A 24,882-nucleotide genomic window follows, 5' to 3' on the forward strand; every position below is an offset into this window, starting at 1 on the left:
CCCAAATCTATCTCTCTGCAAATGTTATATCTGCCCCCCCCCTGCAGTGCACATGGTTTTGCCCAATTGCTAAAAAATTTCCTGCTGCGATCAACTTGGAATTACCCCCATAGTGCAGGGCACCAAAATTTCTAGATACAGCACTGATATCTATCTATCTATCTATCTATCTATCTATCTATCTATCTATCTATCTATCTATCTATCTATCTATCGTGTGAGTATGTGAGGGGGGCAATGCATATTGTTGCACCCGGGCCCACCACTTGCTAGTTCTGCTGTAAGCGATACGTCTAGGAAATCCCCATTGCAAGCTCCCATTTGGCCTCATGTGGGTCCTTGCCATGAGGCAGTAGCTGCCGATAGACAGTAAACATCACCGTCTTTACTGGTTCCCGGCTAATACATTATAATTCCAATGTAGAGCTCACATTTATACTTTTACTCAATTACCTCAACCTAGCTCATAACACAAAATATAATCACGTAGTTTCCCCAAATATTGGGATTCTAAATGTGAATGAATTTAGTGCCTGGAACATTCATATGATTATTAAGGGTTTATTTTTTTCATTTATGGGACTTTGAGGAGTCACATACTTAAAAAAGTTTCCCCTATTTTCAGCACTAATAGTTCCAATGGTGGAGTATATAACAATGGCATGAACCTTTATGAGTAGAATAAGTGTTCTAAAGAGAAGGCATAGATGATATACTGTATTGTGAAGTTGCCCAGGGGCACCAAGAGAGGGGGGCAGGGTATTAATTGCCTGGGCCCAGGTGTCCCCCCCCCCCCCCTTACCTGCAGCAACAGCTTTTCTCCACAGTCCAGCGCACACTGCTGTGTGCTGGACTGCAGTGTGGCCAGGTATGCGCTTAAAAATAAAAAAAACATTCTATATTTTTCTCTACGGGTGCAGGCCACACCTACTGTGATCAGGCCACACCCCCTGAAAAGTACTTGGGTACAGCCAGGCTCTCTACTACCCTGAAGTTGCCTACATAATTTAGGGAACTAAAAACAATGAACTCCGGGAAATTGATACGGCATGATTAAAACTTTGATAGATGTTAATTGAATAGGATGGGATAGTGCATTCATGAGTATAGGTGCAGCACAGGAGAAATTCTGCATACATGAATGTGTGGAGGCATTAAGATGTAAAGTAATCATTTGCAGTAAGGCATAGATCCTTCGTAGATCACAGTAAACAGATGTGTCCTTTTACATCTTGCCTCAATACGCCATGCAGCAGGAGATGCCAGGTAGGAGTCAGCAGACAGCTCTTGGGCACCTCTGCTAACATCAGGCGTCTTTTTTTGCCAAAAATGTTTCTTTTCTCTGACGTCCTTGTGGATGCTGGGACTCCGTCAGGACCATGGGGGGATAGCGGCTCCGCAGGAGACTGGGCACAAAAGTAAAAGCTTTAGGACTACCTGGTGTGCACTGGCTCCTCCCCCTATGACCCTCCTCCAAGCCTCAGTTAGATTTTTGTGCCCGAACGAGAAGGGTGCACACTAGGTGGCTCTCCTGAGCTGCTTAGTGAAAAAGTTTAAGTATAGGTTTTTTATTTTCAGTGAGTCCTGCTGGCAATAGGTTCACTGCACCGAGGGACTAAGGGGAGAAGAAGCGAACTCACCTGCGTGCAGAGTGGATTGGGCTTCTTAGGCTACTGGACATTAGCTCCAGAGGGACCGATCACAGGCCCAGCCATGGATGGGTCCCAGAGCCGCGCCGCCGGCCCCCTTACAGAGCCAGAAGACAGAAGAGGTCCGGGAAATCGGCGTCAGAAGACGTCCTGTCTTCAATAAGGTAGCGCACAGCACCGCAGCTGTGCGCCATTGCTCTCAGCACACTTCACACTCCGGTCACTGAGGGTGCAGGGCGCTGGGGGGGGGCGCCCTGAGACGCAATAAAAACACCTTAGATGGCGAAAAATACATCACATATAGCTCCTGGGCTATATGGATGCATTTAACCCCTGCCAGTTTTCCTTAAAAAAGCGGGAGAAAGGCCGCCGAGAAGGGGGTGGAGCTTATCTCCTCAGCACACAAGCGCCATTTTCCCTCACAGCTCCGCTGGAAGGACGTCTCCCTGACTCTCCCCTGCAGTCCTGCACTACAGAAACAGGGTAAAACAAGAGAGGGGGGGGCACTAATTTGGCAGATTAATCAATACAGCAGCTATATAAGGGAAAAACACTTATATAAGGTTATCCCTGTATATATATAGCGCTCTGGTGTGTGCTGGCAAACTCTCCCTCTGTCTCCCCAAAGGGCTAGTGGGGTCCTGTCCTCTATCAGAGCATTCCCTGTGTGTGAGCTGTGTGTCGGTACGTTTGTGTCGACATGTATGAGGAGGAAAATGGTATGGAGGCGGAGCAATTGCCTGTAATAGTGATGTCACCCCCTAGGGAGTCGACACCTGACTGGATGGTCTTATGGAAGGAATTACGTGATAGCGTCAGCACTTTACAAAAGACTGTTGACGACATGAGACAGCCGGCAAATCAGTTAGTACCTGTCCAGGCGTCTCAAACACCGTCAGGGGCTCTAAAGCGCCCGTTACCTCAGATGGTCGACACAGACCCAGACACGGACACTGACTCCAGTGTCGACGGTGAGGAAACAAACGTGATTTCCAGTAGGGCCACACGTTACATGATCACGGCAATGAAGGAGGTTTTGAACATTTCTGATACTACAAGTACCACAAAAAAGGGTATTATGTGGGGTGTGAAAAAACTACCCGTAGTTTTTCCTGAATCAGATGAATTAAATGAGGTGTGTGATGAAGCGTGGGTTTCCCCCGATAAAAAACTGCTAATTTCTAAAAAATTATTGGCATTATACCCTTTCCCGCCAGAGGTTAGGGCGCGTTGGGAAACACCCCCTAGGGTAGATAAGGCGCTCACACGCTTATCAAAACAAGTGGCGTTACCGTCTCCTGATACGGCCGCCCTCAAGGAGCCAGCTGATAGGAAGCTGGAAAATATCCTAAAAAGTATATACACACATACTGGTGTTATACTGCGACCAGCAATCGCCTCAGCCTGGATGTGCAGTGCGGGGGTGGCTTGGTCGGATTCCCTGACTGAAAATATTGATACCCTGGACAGGGACAGTATATTATTGACTATAGAGCATTTAAAGGATCCATTTCTAAATATGCCAGATGCACAGAGGGATATTTGCACTCTGGCATCAAGAGTAAGTGAGCTGTCCATTTCTGCCAGAAGAGGGTTATGGACGCAACAGTGGTCAGGTGATGCGGATTCCAAACGGCATATGGAAGTATTGCCGTATAAAGGGGAGGAGTTATTTGGGGTCGGTCTATCGGACCTGGTGGCCACGGCAACGGCTGGGAAATCCACCTTTTTACCCCAGGTCACCTCTCAGCAGAAAAAGACACCGTCTTTTCAGGCTCAGTCCTTTCGTCCCCATAAGGGCAAGCGGGCAAAAGGCCACTCATTTCTGCCCCGGGGCAGAAGAAGGGGAAAAAGACTGCAGCAGGCAGCCTCTTCCAAGGAACAGAAGCCCTCCCCTGCTTCTGCCAAGTCCTCAGCATGACGCTGGGGCCTTACAAGCGGACTCAGGTACAGTGGGGGGCCGTCTCAAGAATTTCAGCGCGCAGTGGGCTCACTCGCAAGTGGACCCCTGGATCCTGCAGGTAGTATCTCAGGGGTACAAATTGGAATTCGAGACGTCTCCCCCTCGCCGGTTCCTGAAGTCTGCTTTACCAACGTCTCCCTCCGACAGGGAGGCGGTATTGGAAGCCATTCACAAGCTGTATTCCCAGCAGGTGATAATCAAGGTACCCCTCCTACAACAGGGAAAGGGGTATTATTCCACGCTGTTTGTGGTACCGAAGCCGGACGGCTCGGTGAGACCTATTTTAAATCTGAAATCCTTGAACACTTACATACAAGGGTTCAAATTCAAGATGGAGTCACTCAGAGCAGTGATAGCAAACCTGGAAGAAGGGGACTATATGGTGTCTCTGGACATCAAGGATGCTTACCTCCATGTCCCAATTTGCCCTTCTCACCAAGGGTACCTCAGGTTTGTGGTATAGAACTGTCACTATCAGTTTCAGACGCTGCCGTTTGGATTGTCCACGGCACCCCGGGTCTTTACCAAGGTAATGGCCGAAATGATGATTCTTCTTCGAAGAAAAGGCGTCTTAATTATCCCTTACTTGGACGATCTCCTGATAAGGGCAAGGTCCAGGGAACAGTTAGAGGTCGGAGTAGCACTATCTCAAGTAGTACTACAACAGCACGGGTGGATTCTAAATATTCCAAAATCGCAGCTGATTCCGACGACACGTCTGCTGTTCCTAGGGATGATTCTGGACACAGTCCAGAAAAAGGTGTTTCTCCCGGAGGAGAAAGCCAGGGAGTTATCCGAGCTAGTCAGGAACCTCCTAAAACCAGGCCAAGTGTCAGTGCATCAATGCACAAGGGTCCTGGGAAAAATGGTGGCTTCTTACGAAGCGATTCCATTCGGCAGATTCCACGCATGAACTTTTCAGTGGGATCTGCTGGACAAATGGTCCGGATCGCATCTTCAGATGCATCAGCGGATAACCCTGTCTCCAAGGACAAGGGTGTCTCTCCTGTGGTGGTTGCAGAGTGCTCATCTTCTAGAGGGCCGCAGATTCGGCATTCAGGACTGGGTCCTGGTGACCACGGATGCCAGCCTGAGAGGCTGGGGAGCAGTCACACAGGGAAGAAATTTCCAGGGCTTGTGGTCAAGCATGGAAACGTCATTTCACATAAATATCCTGGAACTAAGGGCCATTTACAATGCCCTAAGTCAAGCAAGGCCTCTGCTTCAGGGTCAGCCGGTGTTGATCCAGTCGGACAACATCACGGCAGTCGCCCACGTAAACAGACAGGGCGGCACAAGAAGCAGGAGAGCGATGGCAGAAGCTGCAAGGATTCTTCGCTGGGCAGAAAATCATGTGATAGCACTGTCAGCAGTGTTCATTCCCGGAGTGGACAACTGGGAAGCAGATTTTCTCAGCAGACACGATCTCCACCCGGGAGAGTGGGGACTTCATCCAGAAGTCTTCCAAGTGATTGTAAACCGTTGGGAAAAACCAAAGGTGGACATGATGGCGTCCCGCCTCAACAAAAAACTAGACAGGTATTGCGCCAGGTCAAGGGACCCTCAGGCAATAGCGGTGGACGCTCTGGTAACACCGTGGGTGTACCAGTCAGTGTATGTGTTCCCTCCTCTGCCTCTCATACCAAAGGTACTGAGGATTATAAGACGGAGAGGAGTAAGAACTATACTCGTGGCTCCGGATTGGCCAAGAAGGACTTGGTACCCGGAACTTCAGGAGATGCTCACGGAGGATCCGTGGCCTCTACCTCTAAGAAGGGACCTGCTTCAGCAAGGACCCTGTCTGTTCCAAGACTTACCGCGGCTGCGTTTGACGGCATGGCAGTTGAACGCCGGATCCTGAAGGAAAAAGGCATTCCAGATGAAGTCATCCCTACCCTGATCAAAGCCAGGAAGGATGTAACTGCACAACATTATCACCGTATTTGGAGGAAATATGTTGCGTGGTGCGAGGCCAGGAAGGCCCCGACAGAGGAATTTCAACTAGGTCGTTTCCTGCATTTCCTGCAAACAGGATTGTCCATGGGCCTAAAATTAGGATCCATTAAGGTTCAAATTTCGGCCTTGTCGATTTTCTTCCAGAAAGAATTGGCTTCAGTTCCTGAAGTCCAGACTTTTGTAAAGGGGGTACTGCATATACAGCCTCCCTTTGTGCCTCCAGTGGCACCCTGGGATCTCAATGTGGTTTTGGGATTCCTAAAATCACATTGGTTCGAACCACTTGCCACAGTGGATTTAAAATATCTCACATGGAAAGTGGTAATGCTGTTGGCCCTGGCTTCAGCCAGGCGCGTATCAGAATTGGCGGCTTTATCCTATAAAAGCCCTTACCTGATTTTTCATTCGGATAGGGCGGAATTGAGGACTCGCCCTCAATTTCTCCCTAAGGTGGTTTCAGCTTTTCACCTAAACCAACCTATTGTGGTGCCTGCGGCTACTGGGGACTTGGAGGATTCCAAGTTACTGGATGTAGTCAGGGCCCTGAAAATATATGTTTCCAGGACGGCTGGAGTCAGGAAATCTGACTCGCTGTTTATATTGTATGCACCCAACAAGCTGGGTGCTCCTGCTTCTAAGCAGACTATTGCTCGTTGGATTTGTAGTACAATTCAGCTTGCACATTCTGTGGCAGGCCTGCCACACTCAAAATCTGTCAATGCCCATTCCACAAGGAAGGTGGGCTCATCTTGGGCGGCTGCCCGAGGGGTCTCGGCTTTACAACTTTGCCGAGCAGCTACGTGGTCAGGGGAAAACACGTTTGTAAAATTCTACAAATTTGATACCCTGGCTAAGGAGGACCTGGAGTTCTCTCATTCGGTGCTGCAGAGTCATCCGCACTCTCCCGCCCGTTTGGGAGCTTTGGTATAATCCCCATGGTCCTGACGGAGTCCCAGCATCCACAAGGACGTCAGAGAAAATAAGAATTTACTTACCGATAATTCTATTTCTCGTAGTCCGTAGTGGATGCTGGGCGCCCATCCCAAGTGCGGATTGTCTGCAATACTTGTACATAGTTATTGTTGCCAAAAATTCGGGTTTTGTTGTAGTGAGCCATCTGTTCTGGAGGCTCCTCATGTTATCATACTGTTAACTGGGTTTAGATCACAAGTTATATGGTGTGATTGGTGTGGCTGGTATGAGTCTTACCCGGGATTCAAAATCCTTCCTTATTGTGTACGCTCGTCCGGGCACAGTATCCTAACTGAGGCTTGGAGGAGGGTCATAGGGGGAGGAGCCAGTGCACACCAGGTAGTCCTAAAGCTTTTACTTTTGTGCCCAGTCTCCTGCGAAGCCGCTATCCCCCCATGGTCCTGACGGAGTCCCAGCATCCACTACGGTCTACGAGAAATAGAATTATCGGTAAGTAAATTCTTATTATTTGCATCACAATGTGAATAGGATACACAAGCCATGTGCAATTTCTCCACTGGCCTACTTCTCCACTCTTTTCACTGCTCCACTAAGTGGTATAGCAATGCGACTTAGATGCATTTAAATGTAAAAAGTCGCACATACAGACGCTTGGCGCTACCAAGTCATGTTACTGCATGGCATGACTAGAAGAGCTATTTAACATGACTGCAGTAAGTATGCAGAACACATCTGTAAATCTGTGTTGGTATATAGAGACTAGTAGAGCTATAGCAAGGTACAAAACTGTTGAGGGCGTTGGGGTCTATTCGTGGAGCAGTGAAAAAGAGTAAAGAAGTGAGCAGTGGAGAAATTGCCCAATCAGATTTGAGTTAACATCTATCAAGTGTATTCTATAAAATTAGACATAGCAACTAATTGAGTGCCATGGGCAACTTCTCCACTGGCTCACTTTTCCACTCTTTTCACTGCTCCATGAATAGACCCATTTGTAAGTTAAAAACCAAAATGCAAATACTACGCAGAGCTTAATAATATGATTACACGTTCACATTCATCTTATATTAGGTGTTTATTGCACATTGAAAGGTCCATGATATATAACCACTAAAAACATAGTTACAGTATATGGATTAAAGTTGTACTCTAAAAAATAGTATAGTAAAGCATCACATTTTACATGATCAGAATACATAAGTGGCTCTCAAATCGCAACCCTCAAGTTTTCGCTATAGGCCATATATTGAAAATTTCTGTCTGTGAAAGCAGTTGTGATAATTACTGATCCAGCAACACAGATTAACTCACCTGCGTATGATTAAAGAAACCATTTAGCTGATATTGATAAGCAAAATTCTTTGTATTAAGGCTCCTAGAAGTCTTAGATATATTAGGGCAATCACCCAATCCCCGACTGCCAGGTTGGGGAATCTGGAATATTAAACTTGTTTTCCCAATTGCAACAAGAAAGAATTCCTCTTTGAGGCGCAGCAAAGGAGCAGCAAATGGATAATACCTGATAGATCATCAACCTACACAAACAATACGTAAAAAGAAAAGGTACAATCTCACTATTTGCGCTCCAAATGTCACTTTGATAATCCTCACATCGATAATGAATACATGAAACAGAAAATAAAACACAATATAGTGTAATACTGTTTGTAAATAAAGTTCTTTTCCCCTGTGCAGCGGAGACTATAAGTGATGGAAAAAAAGTCCCAGTAGAGATCAGACGTCCACCTTCTTATAGGATCACCCGAAATGATGTGATGATAACTTGACAATGGGTTCTTACATGTATGCTTACTTGTAAAAATGTGGTAGAACACACGTAAAGGTTTCTTTAGAGGAGATATTACTTCCTTTCTCTTTAAACCATATAATGTGGATGGATATCACTCATGGAACACTGGTGTACAGCATCTCATGTCTGGTCAGCTGAATGAAGGGACATTTGGAGCGCAAATAGTGAGATTGTACCTTTTCTTTTTACGTATTGTTTTCCCAATTCCCCAATCCTGTCCAGAAATGGTCGGAATTGGCAAAGGATTTGCGGATCCCTTCAGCGTATCAGCATTTCCGGCAGGGTCAGGAGATTGGGGAGTCACCTCATAAATGTATGGGGGACTTAAGACAATATTACCATAACATTGTGTTCTTTTAACTCACATGTGAACCCAGTTAAAAGTGTCACAGAATCTAACAGACTTATTTTATGGCTATTCCCTCTAGGTTCAAACATTCCTGATTGGGCAAAAGATGTGGCTTTAAACCAGCTACAGTTATTGTGTCTAGATGGCACTCGCAAACCTGTCACGGAGTACAAAACCTGTCACCTTGCTAAGGTCCCCGCTCACGCTGTGGTCACTACTAAAGAAAAGAAGGCGGCAGTGGTAAAAATTCTTAAAGACCAGGAGGTAAGATCAATGCTAAGTAAATTAATGGGAGTCAGTGTCGGACTGCGGCGTGTAGGGCCCACTGGGGAAATGCAGTGGTAGGGGCCCATATTAAGGGTGTGGCCAGTCTGCACCTCATTGGTTTGACTAACCATTAGAGAGTGCAATGTCTGGGCCCCTTCATAAATATACACAGTAAATTCAGCTGCTGCATGCATGATAATGTACCAGATTACTAACAGATTAATAACAGGAATGCACTGTAGAAAATGCACCATAGTCCAGTATAAGGTAACATATGTATAATGTATAATTAAAGTGCACAGTCTAGAACCTGATCCTTAGAGCAGGAGGTGGGCCCCCAGGCAGTGGGGCCCACCGGTGGTTTCCCCTGTACCCCTGTGGGCCAGTCCAAGTCTGATGGGAGTCTATCATTCTTGACCACTATACATGAAGTGCAGAGCTCCACCTTTGTGCTGTCATCTTGAAAAAGAATCTTAATCTGAGATGAAAAAAAAGTGACATAAAATGTAAAATATGTCGTAATGCAGAACTGCTAAGGGGTCGTGGGGATTATTTATGAATATGCAGCAACAGAAAATATTTCTATCGATAGCCATGGAAAACGGTAGTCTTTAATACAGTACATAGGCACAAACTGGGTGAACAGCTTAATAAAAATGCCCCTTAACCTTGCAGAATGACGCTGTATTGGGACTAATGTGTGATAGATCACTATGGTGAGTTTGGTAAAAACAAAATTATGCCACGGGGTATGTAGTGATTATGTTGATATTCACAATGTTGACATAGTCATAATGCCGACACTGTGATTGTCAACAGTCGCAATATCAACAGTGTTAGGTGTAGGGTTAGTGCTCTAACACTGTAAAAACTCTATGCGCAACGTCATCTCATTAAAGGGCCCATTTTTTAATTATTGGATTTTTGACCACATAATTATTTTATAAAATATTATCATTTCTTATTGCTGCTATTCGCAGCAACAAGGAATTAAGTACCACCCTGATGTATAATTGATCCAATAGGAGCCTGCCCCTGCAAAGTGTAAATGTCAAGTGATTGCATTAGTGCATACTTACCTACCCTCCAAGAAGCTGCAGGAGCCTCCCAATTTTTGGGGTAGTACAAAGGAGCCCCAGTAGGGTAGGTGACTCTCGCGCTTACCACCCGCTTCCTGCTGCAATATCGGCAGCTGTGTGAAGGAGGAGGGGCTAAAGACATGAATTGTGCCATTTAGCCACACCTGCTACACGGGGACCCGCGAATCACAAGCATTTCCTCATCTTAGGGATGGGGCCTAATGACATCACAGTCCTGTCCCCCCCCCCCCCCCCCAAACTTCTCCCAGAGAAGAGGTAGGTAAGTATGCATTAGTGATAATTTTATTTTTAGTTTCCTGGGACCGCCTCCCTACTGTCTGCTGACAACACATATGCAAGTGGTGAGTGCTGGGGAGGGATCCTATGGCTCTCTTTCCAAAGTACTTTCTACGGATTGTAGCCTACAGTCTAATGCTATCTTCAGAATTTAGTACATAGGGGTCAGACTTCTGCCTTTTGCAGGAGATTTATTTGAAAGTTCCTACATAGAAGTGATATATAAGGTTATGCAGATAAATTTATGAAACACCTGCTTGGTAAATAGGCCCCTAAAAAAGAAAATTAACTACTGCATGAAAAAGAAATATGTGCATTTACTATAATGATTATAAGGGTATCAGCAAAGGTATTGGTAAACCACAACTGAGAACAGAAATAAATAAAAATAAAATAACAGAAATATTAATAGGGTATTACAGGTTGAGTATCCCTTATCCAAAATGCTTGGGACCAGAGGTATTTTGGATATGGGATTTTTCCGTATTTTGGAATAATTGCATACCATAATGAGATATCATGGTGATGGGACCTAAATCTAAGCACAGAATGCATTTATGTTACATATACAGTACACCTTATATACACTGCCTGAAGGTCATTTTAGCCAATATTTTTTCTAACTTTGTACATTAAACAAAGTGTGTATACATTCACACAATTCATTTATGTTTCATATACACCTTATACACACACAGCCTGAAGGTCATTTCAATATTTTTAATAACTTTGTGTATTAAACAAAGTTTGTGTACATTGAGCCATCAGAAAACAAAGGTTTCACTATCTCACTCTCACTCAAAAAAAGTCCGTATTTCGGAATATTTGGATATGGGATACTCAACTTGTAATATGATTAGAGCAAAAAGTCTGTGAAACCATCCAATTTGCACGGTGCTCTAGGTGACAACATCAGCTTCCTTATGTGTTTATATACTATATACAGTGGTGCAAATACGCCGGTACGGGGTGGTACGGCGTACCATTAAGAAATTAGCAGCCGGTACGCCGTACCCCCATACCGCCTTACCGCTGGCAGGACTCTTTGTTCTGTTTTCACGTCTGACATAAAAATGGAACAAACTGCATGAGAGAGGAGGAAGTGCTGGACAGCCGCACACTGGGGGTCATTCCGAGTTGATCGCTCGTTATATTTTTTTCGCAACGGAGCGATTAGTCGCTAATGCGCATGCGCAATGTTCGCACTGCGCCAAGTAAATTTGCTATGCAGTTAGGTATTTTACTCACGGCATTACGAGGTATTTTCTTCGTTCTGGTGATCGTAATGTGATTAACAGGAAGTGGGTGTTTCTGGGCGGAAACTGGCCGTTTTATGGGATGGTGTGAAAAAACACTGCCGTTTCTGGGAAAAACGCGGGAGTGGCTGGAGAAACGGGGGAGTGTCTGGGCGAACGCTGGGTGTGTTTGTGACGTCAAACCAGGAACAAAACTGACTGAACTGATCGCAGATGCCGAGTAAGTGTGGAGCTACTCAGAAACTGCTAAGAAGTGTCTATTCACAATTCTGCTAATCTTTCGTTCGCAATTTTGATAAGCTAAGATACACTCCCAGAGGGCGGCGGCTTAGCGTGTGCAAAGCTGCTAAAAGCAGCTTGCGAGCGAACAACTCGGAATCACCCCCACTAGACGCAACATGATTGACGTCATGACGTTGCGCCTTGCTGGATACACTGTGGAAGAGCTGACCAAGCCACCTGGGAAGAGTGTCTGAATCTGCTGGGGGAAGCAGCACAGGAGCTAACGGTAGGGAAGCTTTTCTCCTGCATTTCCGAGCTGGGCTGGTCAGGTGAGGCAGTGGTTGCCTCGTGAGTCACTCACTCTGCAGGTGTCGCATGTCGGGGGGCTGGCGGTGGAGAAGGAGTGGGGAGGCTTTAACAAATGATGCTTGCCAGGTGAGCCCTCTCTAACCCGGTATCCTGGGGAAGGGGGGTGGGGAAGCAGCATCTATGATAAGCTGTAGAAGCACAACGGAATTTGCTGCGCTATATATGAAACTGTTAATAAATAAGCTATCGTGGCTTATCTACTTTAATTACCAGTAATTATAGTGACTGTTTCACATATTTTGTGTAAAAGAGGTGTGTGTATACAGGGGTGTATCTAGGGGTCCGAGCGCCCCTGGCAAAGTAAGGGGCTGCCCCCCCCCCCATGCACATTTGAAATAAGGTGTGAGTATTGGAAATGGGGCATGGTCGTGTGGGGGAAGGGCGTGGACACAATAGTACTTCCAATTCAAATGATGCCACACAGTAGTGTCCCTTATTCGCATTACACCACACAGTAGTGTCCCTTATTCGCATTACACCGCACAGTAGTGTCTCATATTCACGTTACACCATCCCTACCCCCTAAACCTAACCCACCGTTCCCACAGCCTGACCTTAACCCACCCCCTGAAAAGCCTCTTCAGTGGTGCCTAACCTTAACCCACCCTTCCTAATCTCCCTCCCTGTAGCCTAACCCTCCCACCCTCGCAGCCTAACCCTAACCCTCCCACGCGGCTTGCACCAACATGATCCGGATTTTGGCATTCTGCATCGCTATCTATGTTGGGATGCCAGCATCAGCATTCCAAGCAGTTTCGGTATACTGGAGTCAGCTTTCCAACCACCTGGATGCCAAACGCCGGCATCTTAACTGCATCCCAAATGAGATGCTAATGAGCTGCTGTGAGATGAGCCTCAAATGGACCCAGCCATTAACCAAACACCATTAGTTGGATGGTAGAAGTACTTCTTGTTAGAAAAAACATCAGGGTGCCATCACTTCCAAGATAAAATGATCAATTATACAATTAACTGATATACGTTTCTTTGAACCTGGCTTTGAAATAGGTAAGATTTGTATTTTCTTTATTACACTCAACAAGTTAAAGTTTTCGCTTACTTACTACTTACTTATATCTAACATGCATGAAAATTGTGTAGTTTTCCAGGTACTACAGTCCCTTCTCCCAAACACTGACACTTTTTTTATTATCTTCAACAGCATCTATAGCACTGTGCTATATAACAATTGCTGTGTACCTGGTGAGAGTCTGTTACTGCTGGCGCGACGCCGGTGTCCGTCAGCACCGCATACCGCACTGCACTAGTGATCTGATTAGTGTCCGGCAGCACCTCACTTGTAATCAGACTCAAAATAAACTACAGGAGCTCCCAGCAACAAGGGCTGCTGGGAGCTGTAGTTTATTTTGAGTCTGATTACAAGTGCTGTGCTGCCGGACACTAATCAGATCACTAGTGCAGAGTGGTATGCGGTGCTGACGGACACCGACGCCGCTCCAGCAGTAACAGACTCTCACCAGGCACAGTCTGACAGTACTTTTCAACCCTTTGGCCACGGGTGGCACAGCTAGGCGGCGCCCCTCCTTGCCTGCCGCCCCTGGCGAGTGCCATCCTGGCCAATGGGTAGATACACCCCTGTGTGTATATATATATATATATATATATATATATATAATGTGTGTGTGTTTGTGGATGTGTCGGCAGTGTACATTTATACTGTGTGTGACGGCTGTGTGTATAAATGCTGCATGTTTGTGTAAGTATGTTGTGTGTGTGTATATATGCATGTATACTACTGTACATATGTGTGTCTGCTGTGTGTATGTATGTATGCTGTGTGTGTGCAAAATTGCTTCGTGCTATTCATGGGGCAGGACTAGCACGAAGGTTACCCAGCGGCACCCCAACTCCGTGCCTGAATTGCATCACCATACTTTAGGATGGTGAATGCGATTCATGAAGGAGTGAAAAGCTCAGCTTTCCGCTTCTATATGGTGTTCAGGTTCGCCATGTCAGGATGGCGCAAAATTAACCGTGGTGCTGTAACTGCAGAGAAACTCAATGCTTTCCTGCTCTCTGTCCATACCCAGCACTGCCTCTGCCCCCCTGACCTCCCAGCAGCCTCTGCGGCCTTCTGGGAGGTCAGCAGGTGGCACATGCACAGAAGGACCCGCCAGCTGACTCCAAGCACCGCAGAGGGGGACCGCCGGAGAAGAGAACGTTGCTGGAGCCTGGGACACTGCTTCGCTTTGTAGGAAGGGTGAGTATACATGAATTGTTATTTATAACAGCTATACAACGCATCGAACCGATGCGATGTTTAGTGATAAGTGGCAATGCATTTTTAGTTTTTTTTATGAATAGACCCCTCAATCCGCCCCTGTCTGTGTGTGTGTGTGTGTGTGTGTGTGTGTATATATATATATGTATATATACATTTTAATTTGTAATTTAATTTGTAATTGCTTTTTAATTTGTAGGCAAATTTTGGCAGGAATAAGCCAAGAAGTTCCCAGTGGCAAATGTTCTCTTCAGAAGGACATACAGACCAGCTCTTCAAGGATTCCACACAGTGCTTGCGTGAAATTAAAGGGGATAGCATGAAAGACTACTTAGGAACAGAATACATCGATGCTATGAGTGGTCTTAATCTGTGTTCAAATACAAGATCAGGTAATAGAGTCTAACTCCTGCATCTTTATATTCTTCATATGTGTGGGTGCATCTTTTCCCCCTCGCTAACTGTGTTTCCAACTCAGCTCCAGTATAATGTGAATTCCTGTCTTGTCGTTCTTTTTGTCAATACAATGCAATTTGTGGAATTGGAACAACCACAGACTCCTCTGGTTCAACGCCAATTAGATAGCTATAGTCATACTTGCCTACTCTCCCGGAAGTTGTGGGAGGCTCCCGATTTTTGGGGTAGCCCCTTGCATCCCCGGAAGAGCAGGCAGGTCTCCAGCATCCTGCTTGTACCCTAGTGAAGCGGGTAGGACAGAGAGATAATCTACGTCATTCGAGTGTCCGTGGGGAAGGGCTAAAATGACCTGAATCGCGTAATTTTAGCCCCGCCCCCTCCACGTGAACCCACAAATTGTGGTGTTTTTCCCGTGGTGGGAATGGGGCTTGATGATGATAAAGCCCAACCCAGCTCCCCGAAATTCGCTGCGGCATCTCCTTTCCAGTTTTCTCCCGGAGAGATTTCAAAAGTAGGTAAGTATGCTATAGTCATAGATCACCAAATTCTGTTTAGAGACTGAGAAATGGAACATCTGCAAGTGAACCCTTTAGAGTTTACGTCTGACCATATAATGCAGCATGCTAACACTGGCTTTAACTTTTTTGCCATTGAGGCTTTTCTCATCCTAGTGCTGAACGTATTTTTGCACTTTTCGGGCTAGACACATTCAAACTTCATCTTCAATATCTGTCATTTTTTTATGCATTACTTACATCAGTTGTACCTTTTTCCAGCAGACTGAATTTTCAGAAAATATCAGAAGGTTGCTCAGAACTTCATCATTAAACTTGCAAAAAGTGCACCAAATTCTGTACATTTCTTTTCTACCCCCCCCCCCCCCCCCCCCCCCCCACGAAGATATACTTTCTTCGGTATTAAGCCACCTTTACACAACAGCAAAGAGCATGATTTTAAACATAGGTTTTCAGAAGAAAATCTGCACTTGAAACATTTTTATTTTTTTTGCCAGTTTTAATGAAACCCATAAAATATGTATAATAATTTAACCCAACAATGCATACCATTTAAAAAAAAATAGCCAACCTACTGCATCAATAAGGGCACTTTAATTAGTATTTTTTTTTTAAGTTAGAAGAGAGATGAAATTGTGAGAGATAAAGTATTAGTCAATCAGTTTCTGTCATACATTTTACAGGCTGTGTTTGGAAAATGATAGTTGATTGGTTGGCACTTTATCACAATTTTATCTCTCTCCAAGCTTTGCTATATATACTCCCCTGAAGTTTACTGAAGCCAGGATGAGGGGTGTTACTAGTATTTTTGGAATGCAGCCAGGATGGGAAAGCGTTATTGGGCCTTGTAAGTAATTGCCCCTTTAAATAAACGTCGGAGTTTGGCCAGCATCCCGCGCGGCCACCAAACTCGGGCATCATTACATCCAACTCCTAGTCTCTAGGGGGTATATTTATAGAAAAAACAAACAAATGTGTGTCAGAGATGCCTGCCAGTGACTGCTGAGAAGTAACACAAAGGTGTGAATGGGCATATTTAATAAACAAATTATGTGGGAAATCCTCCTAAATCTACAATTTTTCAGGGAATAACTGCAAAAAGTACATATCTGCTGCGGCTCCACTGTTTCCGATTACAATAGCAGCAGGGCCGGTTCTAGACCTTGTGGCGCCCAGGACGAAAGTTTTCTTTGGGGAAGGGGTGTGGTCACAGTTATGCCCTCAGTAGTTGTGCCCCCTGTAGCTGTGCCCTCAGTAGTTGTGCCCCCAATACGGTGCCCCCGGTAGCTGTGCCGCTAGTAGCGCCGCTTACCAATAAATAAATAAATATATAAATACTCACCATCCCTGCTTCTGCTTCCCGACCGCTGATGTCCTCCATCTCCGGCCGCCGGCGGCGCTCCTCGGATGTATGGGATAGCACCGCACAGACACTAGAGGTCAATTATGACTTCTAGCGTCTATGGCCGCCACAATGCCGTGTGGAGTGCGATGATGTCATCGCACACCGCACGGCACCAGTAGCTAATCTTGCCACGGCGGCGGCGCCCTCGGGACAGCGGTGCCCCAGGCAAAATTCCTGCTTGCCCATGGCAAGATCCGCTACTGAACAGCAGCCCCCATAGGTTATTATAGTGTGAGATTTACCAAGCTCCGGGGTGTTAAGCATTCCAGAGCTGTGTCCTGTAAGCTCCACTGTAGCCTATAGGCTACATATCACATATCACAGAGGTAATAGCCATTAGCACATGTGACTGATGGTCACACATGTGCAATAGGCCACCTGAGGTCAAACACACAAAGTAAATTGAATGCTAATGTGATCACTTTTCTATACACAGCGCAGGGACAGGCTCCTATCAGAGCCCCTGTCCTTGAATATGATTTTTGATACATCAGCGCAGTATTAGCGGCATAATTTGTGTTACCCCTTTAAATGATACCTGTACCTAACAACCAAATACGGACAACAGTGCTGCCATTTAAAATTTTGGTCAAATTTATTATTGACAAATAATGCTTTTAATTAATTTTTTTTAAATGATAGCCGCACTATGGAACGACATGACAACCAAACACACCCACGCAGAAACCAATCATTGGTGTTCAACTCTCCATTCCACGACCCACCCATTCAGGTGGTGTAATCATTTTCCATCCAGGACTATTGGTTTACTTCATACCCTACTGCAAGGAGAGCGCACCCACTAAGCCTAAAACTTCACTTAACCAATAAACTACCATTCTTTACCACCACACACGCACACATACTGTACACACAAATAAACCATACACAAAAAGGGGTGGGCGGTGGGAAAACTGGAGTGAAGAGGCAGATCCTCAGAGTTGCACCACTGTTAAAGACAAAAACTGTATATAGAATCACCCAGGGGAATGTGTCCCTTCCTTAGTAGTGTAAACACTAATCATTAAACGTAATGTACCAGTAAGGTTGAATGCAAAGTAATGTTAAATGCTGTTGAAAAAAACAATTACTAAACTGTCATTCATTTTATGCTGACAGAGAACACATGACCTGATTCATCCATTGCTGTCCTGTTTTTTTATCTATACACAGATCTGCTCGCGGCCTGCACCTTCCATACCTGCAAGCTCTAACAATGGAGTCACCTTCATGCACTGGCTGCTGTATTTTGCCATTTATCTGCTTGTTTCTTCCCAAAAAACAGCTTTGTTCTACGTCCAGTTACATCTTATCTTTCATCTTTCAATAAATCAGTTCATTATTGCTATTACACTATTGTGGATTTTGTTCTTATTATTAATATACTGTACATATAAATATTCCTTACCTCATTAAACTATAAAGATACTGTATATAAAGCAGCTCTCATAAAAAGGATACAGATAAAATGATGTTTAAGAGCGCTAAAAAGATAGTGGCACCTGTAAGGAAAAATAAGTCATTCATTTTTTAAACATGTTTACTGCTCCTTTTGGAGTAATTTTTGTGGGGGAAAAGAGTGCAGCAGTTCGTATCCTGTTTTAGGAAAACTGTCTATCGCGAACCCTGACTGTCCGGACTGATGCTGATTGTCCACAATTCCTGAGGAGTACTGGTGGCACAGTGTGTTTATGTCCACCTTGTGCAGTGTGCACTCTCTCTTTTTCATGGTCCTGTTGTATATTGGCGCGTCCGGCGGCAGCAGGGCCACGATGGATGATGTCACTGAATTGCTGGACCTGCGAGAAACTGTTCACTATTGGGATAGAATTTGTCTGCTGTTTTGCCATGTATTGCTCTTATACTAGACTCCACTGGCGTTTCTATAATGGGTGCAGTGTGTGCGGTGCACACGGGCCCCTGAGTCCAGAGGGGGCCCCCATCGCACACGCTGCACCCATTTTCTAAATAAGCCTCCGGAGTCCCGCGGCAACATCCACGGCGGTATTAAAATTCTGTGAAAATGGCCCAGCAGCCATTTTCACAGAGTTCTGCGAATGCGCAGTAGAGAAAGCTCAGGGAAAATGTCCTCCGCACCATTTTCCACGAGATCTGCGCATGCGTAGTAGAGTCTGAGCGCTCTAGTGCTCAGACTCTTAGTGCTGCCGGCAAAGAGGAGGGGGCCCGAACGGAGGAGGCTGCACCCACGCCTCCTCCTCTCTTAAAGCGCCCCTACTAGACTCTCTTCATATTACACAGAATGCCACTGGCAGTCAATGTACTGTACTGTATATATATATACGGTATTGCATCCTTTATTCTAAGGGCTGCTGCTCAATCTTAAACATATATTTAATTTAGTTGATTATTGTACTATCCCGAAATACTTGTGATTTTATTCCTATCTATCTGCACTTTTTATATCCTCCTGTCCACCTCATGCCTTTCACCACCTAGTGACTTCACTGTCATTAAACTTTCCAATCACATGTGGTCATTCCCCAACACACACCTTGCTAAGATGTAGCTCTGCTTCTTGCCTTTGGAGCTTTGTGATGGCTGACCTTCCTGCATGTGAGCTACAGCCGATCATGTGACTACCGATCTCTTATTTGCATACCCATAGGCAAACATAGGAGGGGTTTCCGGTTGCTCAACAAAATCCCTCCTCTTGGCCAGCAGCTCAAATTATAACCACAATAGCTATAGTATATAGGGTCTTATTCAGGTTTGTTAGCAAACCAACAAAGTTCTGCAGGTGAGGCAGATGTAACATGTGCAGAGAGAGTTAGATTTGGGTAAGGCGTGTTCAAACTGAAATCTAAATTGCAGTATGAAAATAAAGCAGCCAGTATTTACCCTGCACAGAAACAATATAACCCACCCAAATCTTCCGCCACATCATGCAGTTTAAGTGACAAAGCAGAGCTGCTATACATGTCCAGAGGCAGCAGCTTCTTCTACCAAGTTTGTTGTGTATATCTGAGCACTCAATCAGCGCATCGGACCAGAGAGTAGCTGCCAGGAAGAAGAGGCAGGTTCCATACCACAAGGTGTGATAATATGTGCTTATAACAAGGTGTGATAATGTGTGCTTATAACAAGGTGTGATAATGTGTGCTTATAACAAGGTGTGATAATGTGTGCTTATAACAAGGTGTGATAATGTATGCTTATAACAAGGTGTGATAATGTGTGCTTATAACAAGGTGTGATAATGTGTGTTTATAACAAGGTGTGATAATGTGTGCTTATAACAAGGTGTGATAATGTGTGCTTATAACAAGGTGTGATAATGTGTGCTTGTAACAAGGTGTGATAATGTGTGCTTATAACAAGGTGTGATAATGTCCGCTTATAAAGCTCCGTTCTATCTCCTACTGGTTCTATTATGTTTGTGTATTTAATTGTGGTATTTGTAACCTTTTCCTTACCACCTATGTTATTTAAATATGTTTGATACAATCTATGCTATAGACCAAAGATTTTCAACCTTTTACAACTCGCAGCACACTGAACAAGATTTAAATATTGCCAAGGCACACCATTTTTTTCAACTTAAATATAATGGTGATGCACGGTGCAGTTGCGTGTCCTAGGATGTCATGTCTCAGCTTCTCTATAGGTAACACCTGAGCCACATCTGAGAAAGCCAGAAGAGCCCAACACTGCCCAGGCCCAAAATTAGAACTAGCTCTGCAACCACTAAACCCACCAGTATTGATCGTTCTAGGGCCTCAGTAGCAGCAAAACACTGACGGGCCTGGCTCTGCTTCTATGGCGGCACGCCTGGAGACTGCTCAGGGCACACTAGTGTGCCACGGCACAGTGGTTGAAAAACACTGCTATAGACCATCTATAGTGTTAATTATTAATACTGTATTCCATACACTATCCAGTGTATAAAAAGACCAATATGTACATATGTCCAGGGTTAGTACTAGATTCTTCTTCTGCTCACCCAGAAACCCACCAGTGTTAAGTTGAGCCGGAGATTGTGGATTGCATTTGAAACCCCCCCTTCTAGAAATACTTTGATTGCCCCTCATACCCTTTGCTCATCTTCACTAGGTAATGAGGTGCCAAAAAAGTACTTTGGGAAATCAAGAGTCCCCTCCCCACAGCATGATCTGTGACATTTTTTTTTTTTTTTTTGCAATCTCAGACCCTGCCTCTGTCAGTGTCATAGAAACATAGAATTTGACGGCAGAAAATAATATCTTGGCCGATCTAGTCTGTCTCTCTGCCACTGGCGATACCTACATCATGTTGAGCCCCTTCCTCTTGTCAGTCTTGAGGTGAAAACACAGTTTCAATGCAATTCTTCACTATCTGGACTCCTTAACCTTAAAATATATATATATATATATATATATATATATATATATACTGTGTGTATGTATATATATATATATATATATATATAACCTGCACAATGACCCGGCACTCCTGCGGTCCCCTCCGCCTGCAAACAGCTGCTCCTGGTGCCCTCCTCGGGGAGAGAATCCTCCTTCATACAGGCAATACAATGAGGCGGCACTCCGGAGACTTTTCAAAAAGCTTTAATGCGGTGATCTACGTTTCGGGGACACAGCCCCTTCGTCAGGATAATTAAATGTGACAATAAACAGTGTTTAAATACCTGTGTAGGAATACTCACGCCCGCCGCCTCCAGCCGCGTCGCCCGGTTTCCGGCCGCGTCCTCCCGGTCCCACCGGAAATGACATCATGCCGGCCCGTCCAGCTGACGCGTTGTGGCTGGGAAGAGAGAAACCATAGCAACACATAAACAAAACATGATCAAAATAATTAATCTGCCTCTTAACAGCCATTGCATTATACTTCAAACAAAACAAAACAGTGAATAAATAAGACGATCTGTTCCACATTAAAAACTATACATATATACATCTTGTGGTAATCAGAGCGATATCAGTGTAAAATATTATATTGATGCAACAGGCCGTGGGCTATATATTATATTTAAAAATAAAATATTCTGTTAGTGAACAAAAAGTGACATAGTAAAAATAACTATAAGAATAAAAATCAATCCACCTAGCTGCCACAATATTTTTAAAAAGAATTTGTTATTACCAGTGCATGTATTTATTGCATCACCCTTATCTGCCTGGCACACTGCTCATAGAAAACATCTTAAATTAAGGGCTTCATTGAGCCCTTTAGGAGCAAGTGTGCCAAGTGTGTGGATCCAACGGGACTCTAATTGTAGGAGTTTTCTAGATCTGTCTCCACCCCTTAAAGATTTAGGAACCTGGTCGATGATTTTATAACGAAGAGTGGCCATATTGTGTTGTTTTTTAGCAAAATGACGAGCTACTGGTTGTTCGCTATCACCTGCTTTTATGGCTTCTCGGATGGCATATCTATGTTGTGCCATCCTGATCTTAAAAGCACAATCCGTCTTGCCCACATATGACAAACCACATGGGCATGTGAGTAGGTAGACCACAAACTTCGATTCGCACGACAAACACTGTTTAATGTTATATGGTTTACCGGTGTGCGGATGCAAAAATTTCGTACCCGGTGTCATATAACTACACGTTGTGCATCCACTGCACCGATAACATCCCGCTTTTTTGCTAAGGAAGTGTTCTTTAACCAAATGAAATTGGGAGATGTCAATTTTCATGACTATATCTTTTATACTGCGATTTCTAGAATAACTAGGTAATAATTTTGATTGAAATACCTCACCTAGCCCTTTGTCAGTAGCCACAATGGGCCAGATTTGTTTGGTCTTTTTCGTCAAATAGTGGCTGCTGGAATTAAAACGGGTAACCCAAGGAAATCTACCCTGTAGCAGTTTAGGGGGTTTTTGTTCCAATAATTGTTCTCTTGTGAGACTCAACGCCCTCTTTCGTGCTGTCATCAGCAGTTTAATTGGATAACCTCTATCTAGAAATTTTAGAGTCATGTTATGTAAGGCTTGCTCCTTCTCATATGGCTTAGTCGTAATGCGACATATTCTCAAATATTGTGAGAATGGTAAACTACGAATCGTAGATTTAGGGTGGGAACTATCATAGCGCAACACATTATTCCTGTCTGTGGGTTTCACAAACAGTGATGTGTTGATCGTCCCTTCATCAAGCGTAATGCAGACATCCAAAAAATTGATGGTTTTGTCATCAATTTTTAACGTTAATTTAATAGGACTATCTGTGGCATTATGTGTGTAAACTAGTGATTTAAGATCATCCTGATTACCCATCCAGAATATAAGGACATCATCTATATACCGAAAATATAGACTTATCCTGTCAAAAATTGCACTGTTGTGTAAAAATAAATCACATTCAACCTCCCACATATATGAGTTGGCGAAGGATGGTGCCACCGCCGATCCCATTGCGCAACCTGTGCGCTGCAGGAAAAAGATCTTATCATAAAGAAAATAATTGTGGGTTAGGGAGAATTCTAACAGTGCTATAAAAAAATTAATGTCAGGACCTTTATACAGTGGGTTATTGGTGATTAATCTCCTGACAGCTTGTAGCCCCGCCCCATGCGGTATACATGTATACAAACTTGTAACGTCTATGGTGGCGAGGCTAGTCTGCTCAGATAGTTTACCCATTTCTAAAAATTTTCTGAGTAACATCGAAGTATCCTTAAGATGTGTGCAAGTATTCTGGATACATGGCTGTAAGAAAGCATCACAATACACCGATAGTGGTTCACATAACGACCCCCTGGCCGAAATAATCGGTCGTCCTGGAGGGTCCAGGGGATTTTTATGTACCTTAGGAATTATATAAAACACAGGTACAACTGGGAATTCACTAGATAAAGCTTTACATACTGCCTGTGTAATAATGCCTTGATCAACTGCGTCTTTAAGCATACTGTCTAATTCTCTCTTAAATTGCCCAGTAGGGTCTTGGCACAATTTGCCATAAGTATCAGTATCAGACAGCAATCTTACACATTCATGCTTATATTTGTCAGTATCAAGAACCACAAGAGCACCCCCCTTGTCCGCATTCCTAATAATGATGTCTTGTCTCTTACCGAGATTTCTCAGGGCTGCGGATTCTTCTCGGGACATATTAGAGCATGTTTTCTCACATGGTTCTTCCCCAAAACCGTCCATCATTCTGCTGAAAGTTCTAATAGACGAATTTTGTGACATGGGTTCAAACATGGATTTCTTTAGTTTCTTTAGCTGTACCGGGATGGTGGATTCTGTCGCAATACTAGATTATTGATACACTCAGTATAGTTATGGTTCAGAACTAGGATGTACATGAGCTGCTTCTGTTATTTGTATGAGGAGGCATTATGTCTCCGTGGTATTCACACTGTCCAGTTGAATATAATTTGGAATGACACTGTTTTTAAATGTTTTTAGCAGATGTTAGCACTTTTTACAGAGATTTGCACTATGATGAAACCAGTTTCTGATTTACACTGTATTTCTGTCAAACGAGGTTTGTAGATGTTGTTTTTTGTTTTTATTGTGTATTGCCAGCGTCTCCATGGTAACGCGGCACACTCCCGCGACGTCACTTCCGGCGGAAGTAGACGCGGCCAGCGGCGCCGGGCGGCGAGATCGGCGGCGAGACCAGGGGAGACGCCAGGTGATTGGGTGTGATGTGGGGGGTAAGTACTTCTCTTAAGTATTTAAATGTTTGCAGTGCTGTGCTCACACATATCCTGAAGAAGGGGAACTGGTCCCCGAAACGTTGATTTCTTTTTGCACTAATATAAGAATTTCTGATAGCCTCTGAGTGCCGCCTATTTTGTGATCGCTATATATATATATATATATATATATATATATATATATTTATTGTGTGTGTGTGTGTGTGTGTGTGTGTGTGTATATATATATATATATATATTTACTGTGTATGTGTGTGTGTATATATATATATATATATATATATATATATACTGTGTGTATGTGTGTGTATGTGTATATATATATATATTTATATATATATATATATATATATATATATATATTGTGTATATATATATATATATATATTTACTGTGTATGTGTGTGTGTATATATATATTCTGGACCTGTATTTACAGCTCCATGCCTGGGTTAACACTAAAATCTCTGCAGTACAATCAGGCATTGATCATGCCACCCACTGAATTGTAACTGTCAGAAATGA

At 44.1% G+C, this 24,882-nt stretch overlaps 1 protein-coding gene across 1 annotated transcript in view; it reads left to right on the forward strand.

Moving 5' to 3' along the window:
- LOC134909105 (serotransferrin-B-like) overlaps window positions 1-18,077 on the forward strand; it is a 102,980-nt gene extending 84,903 nt beyond the window's left edge. The window contains exons 15-17 of the mRNA XM_063915543.1: window positions 8,737-8,921; window positions 14,589-14,781; window positions 17,900-18,077. Coding sequence (XP_063771613.1) covers window positions 8,737-8,921; window positions 14,589-14,781; window positions 17,900-17,940 — 419 coding nt within the window. The 3' untranslated portion in view covers window positions 17,941-18,077. The remainder of the gene's footprint in view (window positions 1-8,736; window positions 8,922-14,588; window positions 14,782-17,899) is intronic.
- Window positions 18,078-24,882: the final 6,805 nt, after the last annotated feature.

Source organism: Pseudophryne corroboree, chromosome 4 (genome assembly GCF_028390025.1).
Source record: "Pseudophryne corroboree isolate aPseCor3 chromosome 4, aPseCor3.hap2, whole genome shotgun sequence".
NCBI lineage: Eukaryota > Metazoa > Chordata > Amphibia > Anura > Myobatrachidae > Pseudophryne > Pseudophryne corroboree.